Source organism: Ammospiza caudacuta, chromosome Z (genome assembly GCF_027887145.1).
Source record: "Ammospiza caudacuta isolate bAmmCau1 chromosome Z, bAmmCau1.pri, whole genome shotgun sequence".
Taxonomy (NCBI): Eukaryota; Metazoa; Chordata; class Aves; order Passeriformes; family Passerellidae; genus Ammospiza; species Ammospiza caudacuta.
Genome location: NC_080632.1, coordinates 21,918,027 through 21,936,064, shown reverse-complemented (window position 1 = coordinate 21,936,064; position 18,038 = coordinate 21,918,027). Strand labels below are relative to the sequence as shown.

At 50.4% G+C, this 18,038-nt stretch overlaps 1 protein-coding gene across 1 annotated transcript; it reads right to left on the bottom strand.

The window, feature by feature from the left end:
- Positions 1-608: 608 nt before the first annotated feature.
- On the bottom strand, positions 609-17,249 carry LOC131571609 (serine/threonine-protein kinase PAK 3-like). The gene is made up of 14 exons (XM_058824388.1): positions 17,202-17,249; positions 13,917-14,014; positions 13,353-13,521; positions 12,985-13,070; positions 8,361-8,474; positions 7,724-7,846; positions 7,410-7,496; positions 5,029-5,077; positions 3,803-3,915; positions 3,163-3,280; positions 2,412-2,511; positions 1,800-1,996; positions 1,082-1,219; positions 609-698 (listed from the first exon to the last, which is right to left on the bottom strand). The coding sequence occupies exons 1-14, from the start codon at positions 17,247-17,249 to the stop codon at positions 609-611; spliced, it is 1,530 nt and encodes a 509-aa protein (XP_058680371.1).
- Between the last annotated feature and the right edge of the window lie 789 nt (positions 17,250-18,038).

Here is an 18,038-nt window from a genome sequence, read left to right as displayed (position 1 = left end):
GATCCCAGCTGCACAAGTTTTCACTCCCTCACGTTGGCCTTAGTTCCCGTGGCAGAACTTGCCTTCCCGCTGGACACTCGCCTGCACCTGAGCCCGTGGAGAAGCCCGGCTCCCTCCCCCTCTGCCCACAGCCACAGCAGCATCCCCAGCAGTGACACCACTGCTCTGCTCCACTTTGCCCTACTCTGCTCCTCTAGTCACAGCTGCAAGCCTGTATCTCCTCTAGTCACAGCTGCAAGCCGGTATCTCTACAAGAGGTTATGGCCTGGGGGCAGTGAAGGAAGAAGACCTTCTAACAGGCTTCCAAACCCTGCCACAAACCCCATCCATGGGTCTTCCCACATTGAAGAAACACCTGCCCATTCAGAAGCAAATTTAGAGCTTATTCAGAGGCTGAGAACAAAGGGAAGCTTCCTGCACAGTCAAGGTTTTATTTATGACAGTATTTATTTTGACTACCAGTCTCAACACACTACAACCTATGATCTATAATCTTCAAACTACAAACTACGAGCTATAAACTACAAACTACAAACTACAGACTACAAACTACGAGCTATAAACTACAAACTACAAACTACAAACTACAACAATGGCCTCTTCCAGGGCTAGTATCTCCTGTCGGCCATAAACTGCTGCGTGGCCATGATGAGAGGCGTCAGGTCAGAGGTTGGCTTGGCTGATGTTACGAACGGATGCTGCCCAAAGAGAAAAAGAAAACATGAACTTGACCTTTCCTCACAGGCTGAAACAGGCTTTCTCTGGCTACCAGAAAGATACAGAAAGCAGAAAGGAGGGCATTCTGGGCACCTCTGTCTCCACATCCAGGACCTTGCTACATGAGGCAAACATGGCTCCCAATCCCACAAATCCATGAATCCAGATGAGGAGATTTGGTCTAGGTGACCTTGAAAGGCTCCCTCCAAGGCATCCTAGGCCACGATTCTCCTTTGTTTTCCTTTGCAAGCCCCCAGACTGGAGATACTTAGGAGCGGGGCCCATCAGACGCCTTGGACTTGAGCAGATGAGGAGCCCCTGGCAGCGGGCAGCTGGCGCAGCCTGCAGCCGCTTTGCCTTTTACCTGCAGCAGTTCCTGGGCAGACCAGCGCCTGTCCTCGTCCCTCTCCAGGCAGCAGTGCAGAAAGTCTCGCAACCACGCCGACTGTTGCCTGGGCTTCTGCAGCTTCGGCCTGCCCCCGCTGCTGATCAGCTCTTGAACCTAGAGAAGAAGGAAATGCCACACTCTACCTGTCTCCTTCGCACCCCAAACTGCTCACACACACCCCACTGGACAGCCTCCACTCTCCAGTGGCACTTCACTCCCTGCTAGATCCTGGGAGATACATTTCCAGCCCCTGCTGAGAGGACCCAAAGCAGCCCTAGCCAGTCCAATATGCAAAGGCTCTTGCCTTCACCCCTGATTTCACTGGCTGATGCAATTAAGAGCAACTCCATCAGCAAAAGCACACTTGGCTTCTCTGAGAACTGACACCAGCTCTACAGGCGATTTGGAGGATGAACTTTGGTCTAACTCTACTGTTTCCAAGGATTATTCCATACAATGCAGCTCAGCACGGCTCACTGCTCCCTTAGGCAAAGCTTCCGTCAAGCAAAAGGCATCACGATTCTTTGTGCTGTTCCTGCACTGAACTGGCAGAGGGGATGATCTGGACAAGGAGCACGAGACACTGTGCAGCCTGGAACCTCTCATCTCAAGGTGTTAGCAAGCTTGCCAGGCAGAGGCATGGGAGCAGATTTTGTTTGGGTGACAGCAGAATCTGAGAGCAGTTGCAGCGCACCGTGCGGGAGGTTTCATTCCAGTAAGGAGGCGCCCCTTCCACCATCTCGATCGCCACAATGCCAAAGGACCAGATGTCCACTTTGGGGCCATAGAGCTTCCTGGTGAAGATTTCAGGCGCCATCCAGTAAGTGGTCCCGACAGCTGATCTCCGTTTGTTCTGCTCAGCGGTGAGCTCAGCAGCAAGGCCAAAATCAGCTGAGGAGAAAAAAGGAGGCAGCGTGAGTGAGGAAAGCAAACAAAAGGAGTCCCCACTGTACCCATGTCCAAGAAGGCAGCGTGGAACCCAGCTGCCATAAAGGGGCCATGCTGCCATTCCTTGGGCCTGCAGCAAAAGAAATGCAGAACTGGCCACTTAGCAAAAGCCCCCAGTTTCAGACAGTGGCTTTTAGTGCCCTGAAGCTATTAGACTGTGAGTGCCTTGCTTGGGAAGGGACACATCCACAAGCCAAAGGCACTCCTGAGCCCTTGTTCCCAGCAACACCTCCCTGCACCTTGTGGCTGTGCTCTGCGCTTGCAGCAGGGCAGCCTGCGCTGCAAGGGAACCGGCAGTCACCCAAAGGCAGCCCCACACCACAGCCTGCCACGGCGGAGCCTGGTCAGCAACACCCACCCAACTTGACAGATCCGTCCAGACTCAGGAGAATGTTGCGGCTTTTGACGTCCCGGTGGATCACTTGCTTGGAGTGAAGGAAATCCAGGCCTTGCAGGCACTGAGAGAGGAAAAAGAAACACCAGCCTAAGTGGATTTCATCCCACAAGCAGGGAAGTGGCACATCTGCAACACTGCCACATTCCTGGGCCACGCTGAGCCATGGCAGGACAGGCTGCTGGCAAGGGCAAGAGCTTGCTGCTCCAACACGAGGACAGCAGTGCCTTTCTAAGTGAGGGTGCGTTTGCTTCTGAAAGAGAAAGGGCAATTGTTCCTCCGGCCGTGCCCTGCAACCACAGACTGACGGAGCACTGCTGCAGTGGCTGTGCTCTCTCCAGTCAGGCAACAGTGGATGCTTTTGCAAACACCACTTTGGGTGCAAGGCTCTCCTTTGAGGCTCAGCTCTCTGAGAGTCCTGCAAGTATCTCTTTGTCTTTGCCACTTGCTTGACATTGCACCACCAGCACTTTTGCCCTTCAGGGATGCAGGAATGCAGCTCACACAGGCTCCAGGCAAGTGTTTAGAGAGGCAAACACAAACACACTAGAAGAAGGGCAGGGACACTGGCAGGCACTTCAGGTGCTCTTACTACTGCCAGTCATAAGAGAAAGGCAGCAAGGAGGCTCAGGAGATGAAATCTCTCCTCTCCTTACCACTTGTTTGGAAGGACCATCGCGACCAAGCCATGGGAAGCACAAGCACCGTGCCTTACCTCCCGAGAGACAGCTGCTATCTCTCCTTCTGCCAGATGAGTCTCCCTGATGACATCGTGTAAGGAACCTCCGTCCATGTATTCCATCACCAGCCAGAGTTCCTCGTCCAGCAGGTAGCTGAAAGGAGGAAACAACAGCCTGGAGATGAATGTGCGCACTCACACCACCTGATGCATTCTCGTTTCTGTGTCTCTCTCAGAGGAAGACAGGAGGAAGTGAGGAGTCATTCACTATGCTCTACAGGCCTTGAACTCTGGGCAGTCTAAAAGACTGCTTGGTATCCACACCAACGCAACAGGCCAAGGGAAATACAATCTACAGTGCTTTGTCAGCACTTCAGACGCATGGGGGAAAAATCAAACCCCAAACCAAATAAAACCATGGGGAGAGAGCACAGGAACTTTGAGGCTGTTGGCTCGGTAAGATAGAGCCGAGTCTGGCCTTTGAAGGCGCCCTTCAAACTCGGTATGCCAGGAATGATTAACACAGCCCCAATGCAATCTCCTCCCAAGACGCTGTAGATCAGCCCAGAAACAGGAATGAACAGCTCCATCCTCTGCCAGCCACCAAAGGAGTGGCGGAACCTCTGGCTTGCAGGATGTGAATGACCTCTCGCGGCAGAACAGCAGAACCACTCACCTGTCTACATAGTTGACAAGGTTGGCATGCTTATTGCCACGCATGACCTGGATTTCATTCAGGCACAGTTCGCTGCCGCTCTCTTGCAAGAGACTGATTTTCTTTATGGCCACCTAAAACGACATAGAAAGCCATGAACCAAAGAAGTCTGTGGCACAGGACCACAAAGGCAACATGGAGACAGTGATTATGGGATGATAGTGCTGGGCTGGGCCAAGCTGCCTTGTGACAGGACATCAGAGCGCCTGCTTGGGCACTTCCCAAGACACGGAGCCACATATCCTTTGCCTTGGAAACCTGGGAGAAACACGCTCTAAGCTCTCCACCTCCAAGCTCTAACAACCCTCACTCTGCCCCAGGGCCAGTCTTCTCCCAAGGTATTACTTTATCATCCCCATGCTCATTCACACACCTCTTGCAAGCAGGAAGCCATTTTGTGCTGGTAGAAATGGAGCAAAACTGCTGGGAAACCTTTGGCACTTCTAGGGTGTTTGGTCATTCCTGCAGCAACCACTGGCATTCTCTATTGCACAACAACAAACCCAGCTCTTACAGACACGACAGAAAAAATGCCGTCCATAAAACATTCTGAGGCTTCTTCCCTTTAAGAAATACACCCCTACATACTTCACGGAAAAAATGCCTCCAAAAAGGACAATCCTAGCACTTCCTCACTTCAGGAACTTTTATTTTGCTCCACTAAAATATTTTCCTTCACACCACTGACATTTGCAATTACTGCCTGACTGCCAAAAGACATAACTCCTGCCTTGATCTCCTAGGCGTATACACCAGGCTCTGAGCAGGGCTTGGGCCCTTGAGAGACTCCTTGCAGACCACTCTCTCTGAGCACACTTCCAAGGGCAGCACTGCAGGTGCCTACAGAAGGACCAGCACCATTCCCATGTACTTGCTGACAGCCAGAAATGAGAACTCAGCAACCCTGCAGCCCCAAAGAGCAGTGCCATGCTCTGAGACGCCAGCTGGGCACTAAGACCCAGGCAGCGTGTCCTCCTCTGACAGATACCGCCTGGCCTCCTTGCATTCCCTGGGGCAGCTGAGGAGGACAAAATCTGTCCCCGCTGCATTTGGCAGGTGGACACTGCTCTGCACTTCATTTCCCTTTGCAGCAAAGCTCTACTGGCCACCCAAAGCTCAGCCACAGCTCACAGCCGAGGGGAGGGCACTCGAGAGCTGCAGAAGCTGCAGCGCTGCTTGACGCTTACCTCTTCTCCTGTGGCAGTCTCCACTGCCATGCACACCAGGCCAAAACCCCTAGAAACAAAACAGCAGCAGAGAAAGAAAAAGACCTTTAGTCCCTGCAAGGGCAAGACACTGCAGTCCAATGGGAAAAAAGCCCGTGGGCAAACAGTAAATGGAACAGGACCGATTCTCGTCTTGATGTTTTCCTCCTTTTCTCTTTCTGTATCTGTACATGTGTGGGTTTTTTCCAGGAACTTGCTGGTTGGGCCTTCTCCCACCTCTCCTTGGAGTCTGTCTGCCAAACTCAAGCACCACCACTCAGGCCTCCTGAGAAGCCTGAAGCCATGTAACAGCCATGGAGGAAAGCCTCTAGACACAGATTCCTTCTTCAGCTTGCAAGCAATTTAGTGTCCAGCAACAGCCAGAGCAGGCAAAGGCTTCCATTGCTGCACACACAAATGGAGAAGTCCTCAAAACACAGCATCCCTGGACAGCTGTGTTCTGGGTCCAGAGCATTTGGCAGCTGCTTCTCTTCAATGCATCAGACACAGGGAGGACTCGACTTTTCTGCAGACTTCTTGTACATTTGGCTTCTCACAGAGGAAATGTTGCAAATCAGTCCCATTTCCAGGCAGCAGAGCCGGCTTTCAAAGGGAACAGCTTGGTGGATTCTTTGCAGGAAAGGCCTCAACCCAACAGGATCCACCAGGGGTCTGCCATCAGCCAGATGATGCCTTTTCCTCTGGAGTGCGTTGGCACTGGGCATTGCCCTGAAGCTTTGTCTTTTGCCACCTCAGCTACAAAAGACAGCTGCTTCTTTCATTTCGGCTTTTGCCTTGTAGACTAGGCGGTGGCCATCCTGACCACTGAACCCTGTTTTCAGCAAACTACTGGAAAGAAATGTTACCGAGAGCTGTTCCCTGACAGCTGTCAGCTGCTAACTTGACCTTTGAGGCAACAAAGTTTCTCCTCTTTTCATGCCCACGCATTCTGTGTTCTTTTGAGACATGCAAAAACGATTTCTCCTGGGAAAAGCGGCAAACAGGTGCAACACACTTGAGGGGCAGGAGATCTGCCAGGTGCTGCTCTTTGCTGCAGAAAAGACATTGCCAGCATCCAGGTGTCTTTGCCATGCCTTCGAACCACAGCTATAAATGCTGACCCGTACTGAGAGATCATCAGGCATCATCTTAACGCAGTGTCTGAACAGCTTTGGAGCTTGCCTGACGTCGCTCTGGGCAGATGTGACACCAGCAAAATGCACAGGCCCTCCCTTTGAAGAAGGAGCTGTGGCTGCACTCACCCTTTGCCAATAGTTTCCAGTTCTGTGTAGACAGCCTCAGGATCTCCCTCGCTCACCAGCATCTCTGTAAAAACCCAAGGAAAGATGCTCACTTCAAAAGAGATCCCACCCTGCAGCAGATCAGAAAGGCAGCCCCACTCTCTGCCACACTGGGCCCTTTCAACTCAGGCAGTCGGGAAGCAACAACACCACCGCACCGCCACCACCTCAAAAACAACAGCAGCAAGACAAGCAGCCCTGCAGCACAGATGGCCTGCACCAAACTAAAAGGCTAAACTAAAACCTAAGCACATGCAGAAACAGTCAGAGCAGACGGGGATCACAAACCTGTAACCAAGAGAAGTGATTGTTGTCTGGAAACATTAAGGGCAGCAGGAAAAACAAAACCTTGCTGTTCTTGGCAACCAACACTCTGTGACATTCAGCCAAACCTTGAATCCTTGCAAACATCAAAGGCATCTTGGCTCCTGGCATCATTGTTCTCAACAGCTGCCCTTTGCAGCACAGCAAGAATATTGCAAAGTGCTTCCAGCAGAAGCGCAATCTCCAGCTTTAAGCAGGACAATTTTGCCTAAACAATGGCCTTCTGCCTTTCAGGAGCAGGAGCTCATGTTCCAACCTACTGTGATGGGCCTTAGGAATGAGGTGCCTCAGCCCTTAGGACAGGCTGAGTTCTGAACATGACCTTGGCCGTGCCCCACAGGAGCTCCTTGAGGCCTGAGACTCACTGGCTGGGTCACGGCCTCCTGCTCAGCCAGAAACAACCTCTGGTTTGCCTTTTGCCTCCAGGGAAGCTCAGGCAAAGCCTAGCCAGGCTGAGCTGCTCTCAGAGGCAGGAGCAACAGCCCGGTGACCCCTCACCACCTCAAAGCACAACAACAGGTCCTGTGTGGAGGCCTCAGCACCTGGCGCTCAGCTGAGGAGGAACAGGAGCTGGCACAGCTCATGCCGACACACACGCACACACAGGGCACTGCTCCAGCAGACAAGGATCACAAAGGACCTACTCAGCATGGCCAGGCACTTGTCCTCTGTCCTCTCTCCCAGCTGCTCTCTGCTGCCAGAGGAGCTACTCGTGCTCCAGATGCACGAGCTGCTCACGCTTGACTTGCCAGCTTGGGGACTGGAGGCTCCTTCAGAGCCTTCTGCTGCAGCTCCTGCAGGTGCCAGGACAGAGGAGGTGGAGCTCTGGGACAAGAAATGAATGAGGGTCACAAATGTGCCTGGCAGAGATGCCCCTCCCATCCCATTTCAAATGCAAGCCCCTAGGAAGATGCTGCTGGCCACATCCAGGGCTCTTCACCTCTCAGCTTTTGCAGCCCGCTTCTCCAGCTCAAGGCCCAGAATCCAAAGGCTGCTTTTACACCACGCACAAAATGACACCACAGACACTGCTAACCAAAGCAGGCACTTACTGATGATCTTTGCTCTGGCCCTGGGCTGACAGCAGGGGCAGGTTCATCGGCACCTTCCTCCTCTTTAGCCTCTTCCTCGGGTACAGAGGCAGCCAGAGCAGGTGCTGACGCTGCCCTTCTGCTCTGTGGACACACAGCAGCATGAGGGACAGGAAAGAACCTGTCCTTCACAACCTTACCTATATTCAGCTACAGGCCCCGCTGCATCTCAGCTGATCCTTTAGCTACTGACAGCTGCTCTCTGTGCAGGGCCAGGTCCCTCCTGGGGACAGTGTCTCCAAATATCCTGCAAGCTTCTGAACTGCACCTTTGCACTGCTCTCTTCACTGGGGACAGGGAGCCTGCACAGCCACTGGGCACCAAGGGCCTCACTTGTACCCCAGGAGCATCCAAAGACATCCTAATGCTACCTCTTTTCTCTTGCTAAGAAAAAATCACAGCCCCTTTCAGAACAGTAGGAAGGTGATGCCTGAACATCCAAGTTCCACGCCCCTTTTCCAGGCCTCACAGCCTGGGGGAAGGGCAGGCAAGATTCCAGCCCTCAGCATCTTCAGCCAGGCACGGGAGGTGCTGTCTGATCAGAAACTTGCAGCTATGCTTTGCTCCAGCCACAGGAATACCCAGAGCTGCCACTTACTGATGCTGGATGCTCAGGCCCTGCAGGGGCACTTTGCTGGGCATCTTCCTCCCCTTTGGCCTCTTCTTCAGGAAGACACGCAGCCACAGGAGGCTCCGAGGTTCCTTTTGGGCTCTGCAGACAGACAGCACTGTCAGGGACACGTAACCTTCTTTATATTCAGCTCCAGAGCCAGATGCACTAAGGAGAAAGCATCTGCAGAGAAATGGGATTCTAAGGTGCTCAAACTCAAGTAAAACGGGCCAGTTTGATGGGACTGCACTCTCTTGTACAGGAGAAATTCCATCATGGCTTAAAGCACCCAGCAGCCCCACTTTCAGCTGCTTAAAAGCTCTGGAAAGGAACTGGAGAAAACAGCCTGGGCTTCTCCAGCTCCTGCTGCTGCCTAGGCTGCAAAGGGCCTGGACTGTACTTTCATTCATCCAGCCAGGCTGGCACTGGACTGCAACAGGCCCAGCTCACAGCTTGCTCCACAAGTGTCAAATGCCACCAACGCCAGAGGCTCCTTTGCCACTCACCCAAAGACCGGATTCTCTCCAGGCAAGGCTGATGTGACCTGCAACACACAAGGGAAAAAGAACCAGATGCTGTAAGAAAACTGCCTGTGCTGGCCAAGCCCACCAAAAAGTCAACCCAAAGACAGAGCATTCTGCTTTCACTGCATCACTCCAGCAGCATCCCTTGTGGCACACAGCAAGCAAGACAACAGCAGCACAAAATACTGCCTGGTGTCTACCTTTTGTCCTCTTTGGCCACTCAACCCACAGAAACCTGAGACTGAGAAAATCTCCAAGTGGTTCTCTAACAGTCATTGCTTCTGCCCCACCCCAGCCTGCAGCAGCTACAGCTCCTCTCTTTCCTGTACTTCAATTTTCTCAAGACATTGCATGCAGCAATTGCCATGAGCTTACTGAAAACCTTTCCCCAGGGAGGCTTCACCCCTGTCCCCCTGAGCCATGGTGGCTGTTCTATGGTGACACAGCAGTGGAACAGCTCCTGTGTCTGGGAGCATACAAGAACTCCTCTAAAATGTCTATCTCAGAGGCCTTTTCCAAGCGCGTTCTGTAATTTCATCACAGAACAAACGGCTCTTTTAGCGTGCAGGAAGCGTCAAGTTCCACAGGCACATGCTGGGATGAGGGAATGCAGACAAGAAGACTTGAACTGAGGGACTTCCCCTCAGTCCTGGAGAGCAGCGCACAGCTTTTACAAGGACTCCTGCCAAGCTCTCCCAGTCTTCCCATCCTGGAAGTTGTCTTGCTGGAGCCACCAAACTGAGGAGACTCCAGACTCCATTGCCACGGCAGGAGCGGAACCCCTGCAGGCTACATTACAAATGCTGCCCACGCCCCACTGGCGAGAGACACCCCCTTCTTAGCTGGAGCTCGGGGCAGGGGCATTATCCAGCTGAAGGCCTCTTTGTGGCATTTGGGTTTCCATATGCTGCACTGAACAAAAACGTCTACTTACGTGCCAGGTGGGTGAAAAAGTACCCGGAATAAGCCACAGTAAAGGCCGTGAAAGCTGCAGCACACACTCCCTCCATGGCTTGAGCGGCGCCGGTCAAGTCTGCACCAGACAAGACCTGTAGGAAGAAAAGAAAAATATTCAGAGTCGTGCTGGCAGAGACCTCGTCAATGAGCAGGTTCCCCTGCAGTGAGCGTGCACAGAGCTGCTCTGCACACTGAGCCCTTCCGGGCCTCGGCACAGCAACTCTGCCTGACAACGCTGCCATGCGGCCGCTGACATCACAATAGCAGTGCCCTGGGCTGCTTTGTGAGTTCATGCACAGAACCACACCTTCTCTACAGAGAATGCCAAAAAAACCCTGCAGAGTTCTCCTCTGCTACAAAGCAACACAAAAAGCCCTCCCGGTCCATAACCTCTTGCTCAAGGCATCTAAAATTAAAATCACACTAAGCCCCTCTAGCCCACACTGAGAAGACGAGCACCGAGAAGGGACCAGGATGTGAGGAACCCCATTACTGCTCTTTGGCCATTATTGCTTCTGAGCAAAACCCAGAAGGCTTCTTCCAGCTGGACCTTCCTTAGTTCTAGAAAGCAGGAGAAGCACTACTTCAATTACATTTAGAGGTCTCTCCCAGGTGCAGTGTTGAAGCCGGTTTGAAAAATTCAGGAGACTTCCACTTGAGGCAATATGAAAACCCTTGTATTTAGTGTGAGTCAGAACACCCACCCATGATCCTCTTGTTCAATTATTCAAATGATTACTAGAAAGTTCTGATTTCTCTGCATTACCATTGGATAATTATTACTGCATTACTTGTAAAATTTCAAACCATTCCTTCTTGTTGGATCCATTCTTCAAAGCCCACCTTAACCCCTCCCCTTCTGAAAATGTATAAGTATTGCTGCAGACCCTAGACCCCGGCTTTTTCTGCTTCGTTCTTTGTACTGTGCACACTGTTTAGTTTGTTGTTGTGCTAGTACAATTAAGGTGCTTTTGTGAACAACTGGATCAAGCAGTCTCGCTCATCAAAGTCGCCAGGGCCGTTTCTCAGGAAAGCCACTGGCCAACTACCCAGGAAAGGACCAGAGGGCTTCAGTACAGAGGCAAGGCCATGCATCTTTCAGCACTATTTATTCAAAGCATTTTACACCACAGCCATGGGTGTGGTTTCAGCAGGGAAATGCCATGGCACAAAATGCAAGGAGGATCCTTCTCTCTGACTCACTCCAGCAGAGAGGCCTTGGCACCAACGCAGCACCACCATGTTTTCCCCCCACTTTTGTCCTTCAACAGTAAATTTTAGGACACGGGGCTCAGATGGGTGGCACTGAAGTGACAGCTCTGACACACAGCTGAAACCATCAGGGCCAGGGTGGCATGTGGGACTGCTTTTCTGCTCCAGCAGAACAAGGCAACCCAGAGTGGTGACACTGATACCAAGTGAGTTCAGCCAAGCCCAAAGGGAGTCCAGCCAAGCCAAGCGCAGCCCAGCAGGGTGGCAGGAAGAGGCAGCGAAGCGGCAGATCCCATTCCCACACACAAGCCCAGCGTGGCAGACTGATGGCAGCAGCAGTGCCAAACAGAGCTCCGCAGGGAGAGAGAGACACCCATCACCATCGCCACTGCCACCACCACTGCCACAGAGAGGGAGCAGCAAGCTGCCACTGCAGCTCCAGAGCTGCTCCAGGCAGCACCAGCAGCTCCAATCTACCATCGGAACCATTCTGGAAGCCCTGGCCATCCTGTCTTTGCTCCAGGGGCCCCATGTGACACTTCACCTTGCTTGGTTAAGCCATTACCTCTTTTGCACAATTTTCTTCTTCTTCTTCTTGTGTACTGCTCTTTTTTTTTTCTCCTCACTACATTGTAACTCTAACAATCTCAGATTCTCACAGATTGTTTTTTCCATTGTCCCCCTCCATTGTCATGGAGAAGGTGAGAGAGGACTGGCTTGACAAGGACTACCTCAAGAAGAGGACAAAGAAAGGAGGGAAGGCCTTAGAAAGGAAAAACAACCCTCATGCTGCCTCTTTTAGAAGGAGTAAAAGTGAAAGTTTCTTAATATCCCTCCGCAAATCTCTGGAGTCCTGACAGCCAAGAAGCACAGAAACCTGGAAACCTTGTTGTGAGACACTAGAGGACACTGCTGCCTCAAAACCTTTCGGGCGCTTGTAGGTGGGGAAAGGGGCAGATCAAGCCTTGCTCTGCTGAGGCGATGCCCTACTCTGCACGCCCCACACCCCCAGGCCCCCATCCCAGCCCAGCTGTGGCCGCTGATCCCTGGCACACCGGAGACAATGCTCCACACCTGTGTCTGGAGCCCCTAACCCAACTCCTAAATGGCCAGGAGAGTGGGAGCCCCATGTGGGGCAAGGCCCCAGGAAAGCCAAAGGCTATTTACCTCGGGATGTGCGGCCACCACATCTCTTGACACTACCTCCTCTTGGAATTTCTATCAGCTGAACAGCACTGGAACCTCGAGTGGTAGCTCTGTTGGTTCTTTTTGGTCATTTTCTCTTTCTTCTCCCAGTTCCATCCTCTCAGATTTTTGAGAAATTTAAAATCTAACAGACTTGGAGTTTGTTAAGTTGAATGGGCTAAGTTAATGCTTCAGGGAATGCTTTATATTGATTAAATCTTGATCAAAATTTTTTTTTGCCTTTAAAGTTCTCTGATTTTCAAAAGTTGCCAGGGAAGGGTTTTCTGTTGTTCCAACCCCTTGAGAACATCGCTTCAGTATCTATCCTGCTTTTCTAGCTCAGAATACATGAACAAGTTTAAGTCCTCTTAAAGCCTCTCATAGAGCAACGTTTTGGGGCCTTTCACCTTAATTGGCACAGCAAGCAGGGTACTCTTGAGGTGACATGGGCCTTTTCCATACAGCAGGAACTGCTCGTGACATAATAAAGGAGAAATAAGTTTTCAGTCAACGCTGCTATTTTCTGGCAGAAAAGTAATGGAATCCCTCCCAGAAACTGATCTGAACTCTTCTCCACTGACAGACTTGCTAAAAGCTTCAATAGAAAGCTTGTCCAGCCCTAAAGAGAGACGGTGACTGAGGGAAACTGGCACCATCCAAAGTTACTTGTGCAGCAAATATGACCTTTGGTAGAAGAAAATTAAACATTCCCAGGAAAGGACCATGCCTGGTACCCATAGGCATGGAGGTTTGACTCAGAGAGCTGAATGTTGCCCACAGCTAGAAAAGGAGCTGAACCAGTTGCAAATTGCCTCAGGGCCTGAAACAACAGCCGGCCTCAGGCCCGAGCAGCAACTGAATGCCGGGATGAAGGCAGCCCCCAAAACATGAGAAACCACTGAAACACGCTGGTGCAAAGCCAAAGAGCTTTAGAGCTGCAATTTAACACTGCCGGGGAAGGCCTGGAAGCAGCGTCTTCCACACGCCAGCAACAGCCGGGCCGCCCTGCCTGCAAGGCCAGCCCCGCAGCCCCGGGCAGGCCTTTAACGCCTCAGAGTCCAAGCCCGGCCCTCAGCCTCAACTGCGCCCGCCCCTCACAAACACAGAGGCGGGACGGCCCCAAGGGCATGTCACCTTCCTCTGCTCCCTGCAGGACGCGTTCCACTCTGCACAGCCAATCTTCTTCCCTCCTCCTCCTCATCCCAACCCTGCCCGCGGATAAAGAAGGAATTCGCTTTTCAGGAGGCCGTGTCCGGTAGTGGTACCTCAGTCTGCGACAGAAGTGGTTGAATCACACGGGAAAATTAGCGATGATCCCAAAGAAAGTGAAATGGAGAGTGTTTTGAGAATTTCGCTATTGGGAGGAATGAAATAAATCTTTTGGAGAAGGGCAACAACCTGTGGTTTGCAAAGTTTGGACCCCGTGGGGAGGGGAGAACCTGCAAGCAATGCATGAGAAACAGCTGACGTCCCATTCACCTCCTTCTGTGTTATTGATCAAATTTATGGATGAAGGCTGAGAAAACAAAATCTCAGCACCACCTCCACAAAGTGAGTTGGGAGAGGGTGGGTGGTGAATTCAAATATCCCTAGACGCTCTCTGGAAAGAAAATGGGGAAGAAATGGAGACTCAGTTTCCCTGGATTCTCAATGAAGCTTTGCAAACTGCTCCTTCTGTGCCTCCTCCTGGCGGCCGTGGGCATTGAGCCTTGTCTGCCACCAGCGGCTGGAGGCCGAAATGCTGCTGGCTAGAGAATCTGTAACCTTTAGGAGCAAATGCTTTCATCAAGGTGCAAGTTTGTTGTTTTGGTCTCGCTAATGTGATAAATGGATGTGATTTTGCTAACAAAATTGCAAAAAGTATATCAATAGTTTTGGAAAATAATGGGGAAAAGTATATGTGATCAGTATTATGGAGCAGATGGGTTTTTTGAGCTGATACATCTACAAGGAGACAGGATAGAGGGATTGGATTTGACCTTGGGAATGGACTAGGTCAGGAACTGACTCCCAAACCAAAATTGGCAGCAACTGAAGTTAAGGCAACTCCCTGTGCAGGACCAGCTTTGGATATGAATAAAGTGGGGGCAATTCCAGATGGGGAGTCTAAAATAGTGGTCTTATCTATGAAATAAATAAGGGTTAATTGGAACATAATGCTTACTTCTATAACACCAAGCTTAATCTGCATGCACCACCTGCCAGGTTATCCAGAGGACATGTGAGGAAGACCTTCAGCCTTCCTCCAAGAAGACCCCAAAGAGACCAGAAGACCCCATGGCAACACTGGGAGCATGCGCTGTGCAGGAGAGTGACACAGATTGCAAGAATGGAAAATAGGAGGAGATTTATGGGAAACTACTGATGAATATGTATTAGCATACTGTATGTAAGTTGTGTCTGGATCCTTTTGCCTTCGTACGTGAGGCAGGGTGGGAAACCCTCCCCGTAGCCCGATCAATCGGTTTTTGCTTATGCTTTGTCCGAAGCACTACCAAATTTCTGTAACGACTGAATTTTACCTGATTGTATTATTTCATCTCAGTTAAAATTGCTGACCTCAATGAAAACTGCTGCTAAATTTTAAGTATGTGGTTTATGGAATTGGACATATGAGACCTCATTCTTAACACTAATAACCCTGAATGTTCAAGTGTATCCTCACCAGTCAGGAGACTGGGTGTATGTCCAGACCTGGAATCAAGAGCCACTTAAGCAGAGGTGGAGAGGACTTTTGATCCCATGGCTGTGAGCTTTACAGCGGGAGACTCCTAAATGATGTGATTCAAGTTAGGTCTGGACACACGGAACTGTATTGGACAGTACAGGAAATGTGACCCCGCTGCAGATAAAGCTGCAATGCAACATGTCTAAAGTGAAAAACATCAAATGGTTTATCTTTCTGCTCATTTCCAGAGCAATGTCCCTAGTATGGCAGCATGGCTGTTTGTTTCTGAATCAGTCAACCATCCTAGCAGGACCTTGTACCTAATGACTACAACAGCAAGTGTGGCTTTGAGTGCCAGAGGGTGGAAGAGACCAAGAAAGAAAAGAGAGCCATGTCCTTCTCCCTAAGGACCTCTCTTAACATCACATACACAGAAAAAATCCTACCTGACCCTTGGAAAAGAAAGTTGCGTTTCTAGACTTCAGTCCAAATTTGCAAACTGGAATGGAACAGAATGTGTAGATCCAACAAAAAACCCAAGTTACCTAAATCTGAAAAGGTCTCAGAAGGACGGTTGCCTACTTCAGCTCAAGTTTGCCTACATGGTGCTAAGAACCCTCATCAGTATTGAAAAGGTACTGGAAAATTAAAATAAGATAACTCTTGCCAAATAAAGGTTTTTCGTGATTGCCACTTTGTTGAGGTCTTCTAAGTTTCTTTTTACAGACTTTTACTGTTGGTTTGATTAAAGCATCACCAAAACTTTCTCAGGCAGAGAACACAAAAGAATGCCAAGTGGATAGTTCCTCTGTTTGAAGTAGGTCCAAGTGGGACTGAGTTTTCTTCTTCGAGAGCTGTTTCATGGAAAGATGAAGTGGTGACAGGACTGAAGAAGTGCTGTTCTTCGCTGCATTGAGTGTTTACATGTCTTTATCTTGCTAAGTTGTAAGACATTCACGTTCATATGTTTTATAGAAGTTTGTTGCGCGTAATAGTGAGAAATTTCTGTATTTTCTCTCTGGTAGCCACAGTGGGTGGGGAAGATTCCTCCCTAAACTTATCTTAGGAAAGTTTTTAGACCTCTTGCCATCTCCTCAGAGCAAAACAGAAAATCACTCCAGCAGGGCAAGTATGTGTAGTAATGGTAGGCGATGTGTAGAGCATGATTGTGCAGAAGAAAGGCATGTGGAACTGTTGGTGGTCCCTGGAAGCAGGGAGAAAAGGGGCTGACAGAGGAGCAGAGGTGGCAGCTGCAAAGCTCTCTCCAGCTGTAGATAAAGAAGGCAGAAGTGGTTAAGCTGACTGAAGAGAAGAAGGAAGATTTTGGGTTTGAGAAGCACTGAAGGGTTAGATAAAGTCAGGAAAGGTATTTGGTCTGAACCCAGTACCTTGAGTGAAATGATATGCTGAGGAGGTTGGAGCCTCTTGAGTTTTGTGATGTCTTTGATCCCCCACCCCGAGGCAATCCAGCCTGTTACGACTATGAAGTCATTTCATATGACCTTCCTGAGAAAGGCTGCTGTGCTGTCATTTTCTGAAACACAGTGAGAGGATCTCTCTCTGGGTGCCTGTTCCCTTCTCTGGCCCACATGACAGCCAAAGTGAGTCCATTGCCAGCGGGAGGGGTGTGCAAATGGAGGATGTCCTGGGGACAGCTGGCCAGCATGCAGCACTGCTATTGGGATGCCAAAATTCTGGTGGGGAGAAAGCTTCTTGTGTCTCATTTGCAAGCTGAGCTTCCTATCCCCTTTCAAACCCTTTCACAGTCTAGTGCTCTGTCAACACTACCTGAGTTCCATGATGGGAATTGTCAAGTCCTTTCAAAGAAGCCTTGCCGGAAAGAGAACAGGTCTGGCTTGCAGAGCATTGCTCTGTAGGCCTTAGGAAGTCGCTTTGCCAGCCCTTACCCACCTACTGCTCAAAAAACACATGTGAAAGACTGAAGCTTTGCCAGCTGGGACAGTGGCCCAAAGAGAAGGCGGTTAGGGGCAAAAGAATGAGAATTATTTTGGTGTTGGCACGTCAGGTACCAGGTGGGTGAAAAAAAAGCCCTCTGTGAATAGCTTAGCGGACAATCCGGGAGGGGAAGGTGCAAAGAAAGGAAGAGGTAGAAACATCAAAGGAATGAGAGGACTATGTACAGAAGTTGAAGGTAGCAAAAAGAAAACAAAAAAGAGTAATTGGATAAAATACGGAAAAAATTAAGCAAGTCTTCTCCTGGTGCTGGATGGTGCACTGGGGAATAGTGTCGGCAGATTTGGGTGCCCATCCCAAAGCCATCACCTGTTTTCCCTCTGCCCTGATGGGTCCAGGCAGGCTGTTGATCTGCATGGCCACTCCCAGTCAGCCCTCGAGTCCTCTGCTCTCCATGATAAGCTCACCATAAGCTGTCTGGCTGTCACCCGTTGTGGCTTCTCTTCTCCTGAGGCTTGGTGTTGGTGGTTGATTGTCTGATGTGTGGCTGTGTGGTCAGTTCTTGGCCCGTGCCCTCCAGAACAAACCCCCACAACTGCCCATTTTTTTGTTTTATTTAAAATTCAAAGTATAACAATCATAGTAAAAATAATAATCTTCTCTTAACTAAAACCAATACAATATTTAATAGACTTTACCTAAACTTGAGAATTAAAATAAACAGGTGGGTTCGTATTGCAGAGCATAACCAAGCAATACGTCAATACAATTTTCATTCCCCCTCGCTTCTCAGGGCCTGAGTGCTGGGCGCCTTCCCACCACTTCATTCCCCCTCACTTAGCCACAAAACAAAAGAGAACACAAAATCAAAAGGACTTGTAGTGGCACCATTCCCTGGTGCCCTTCAGCAAACGCACAAGTCAAAAGAAAAGGTTTCATGGGGGACTAGACCGGGGGGGGACCTTCTGGTGGGGCAGGGCACAGGACTCCTTGTGGGGGCAACAGAGTCGGTCCTCCAGCTGTTTTATTGTCAGCTTTTCCTGTAGGTTTGATCCCTGAAACATGTATTACAACAAAAATGGGGGACTGCTAATACAAGAGGAAAGCAGGGGCAGGATTGAGGGCTCTCAGAAAGTGGGTTAGGGTAGAATCCAGGACACCATGGCCGGTGCCGTCCTGGCAAGGAGACAGAAAAGGAGGGGAGAT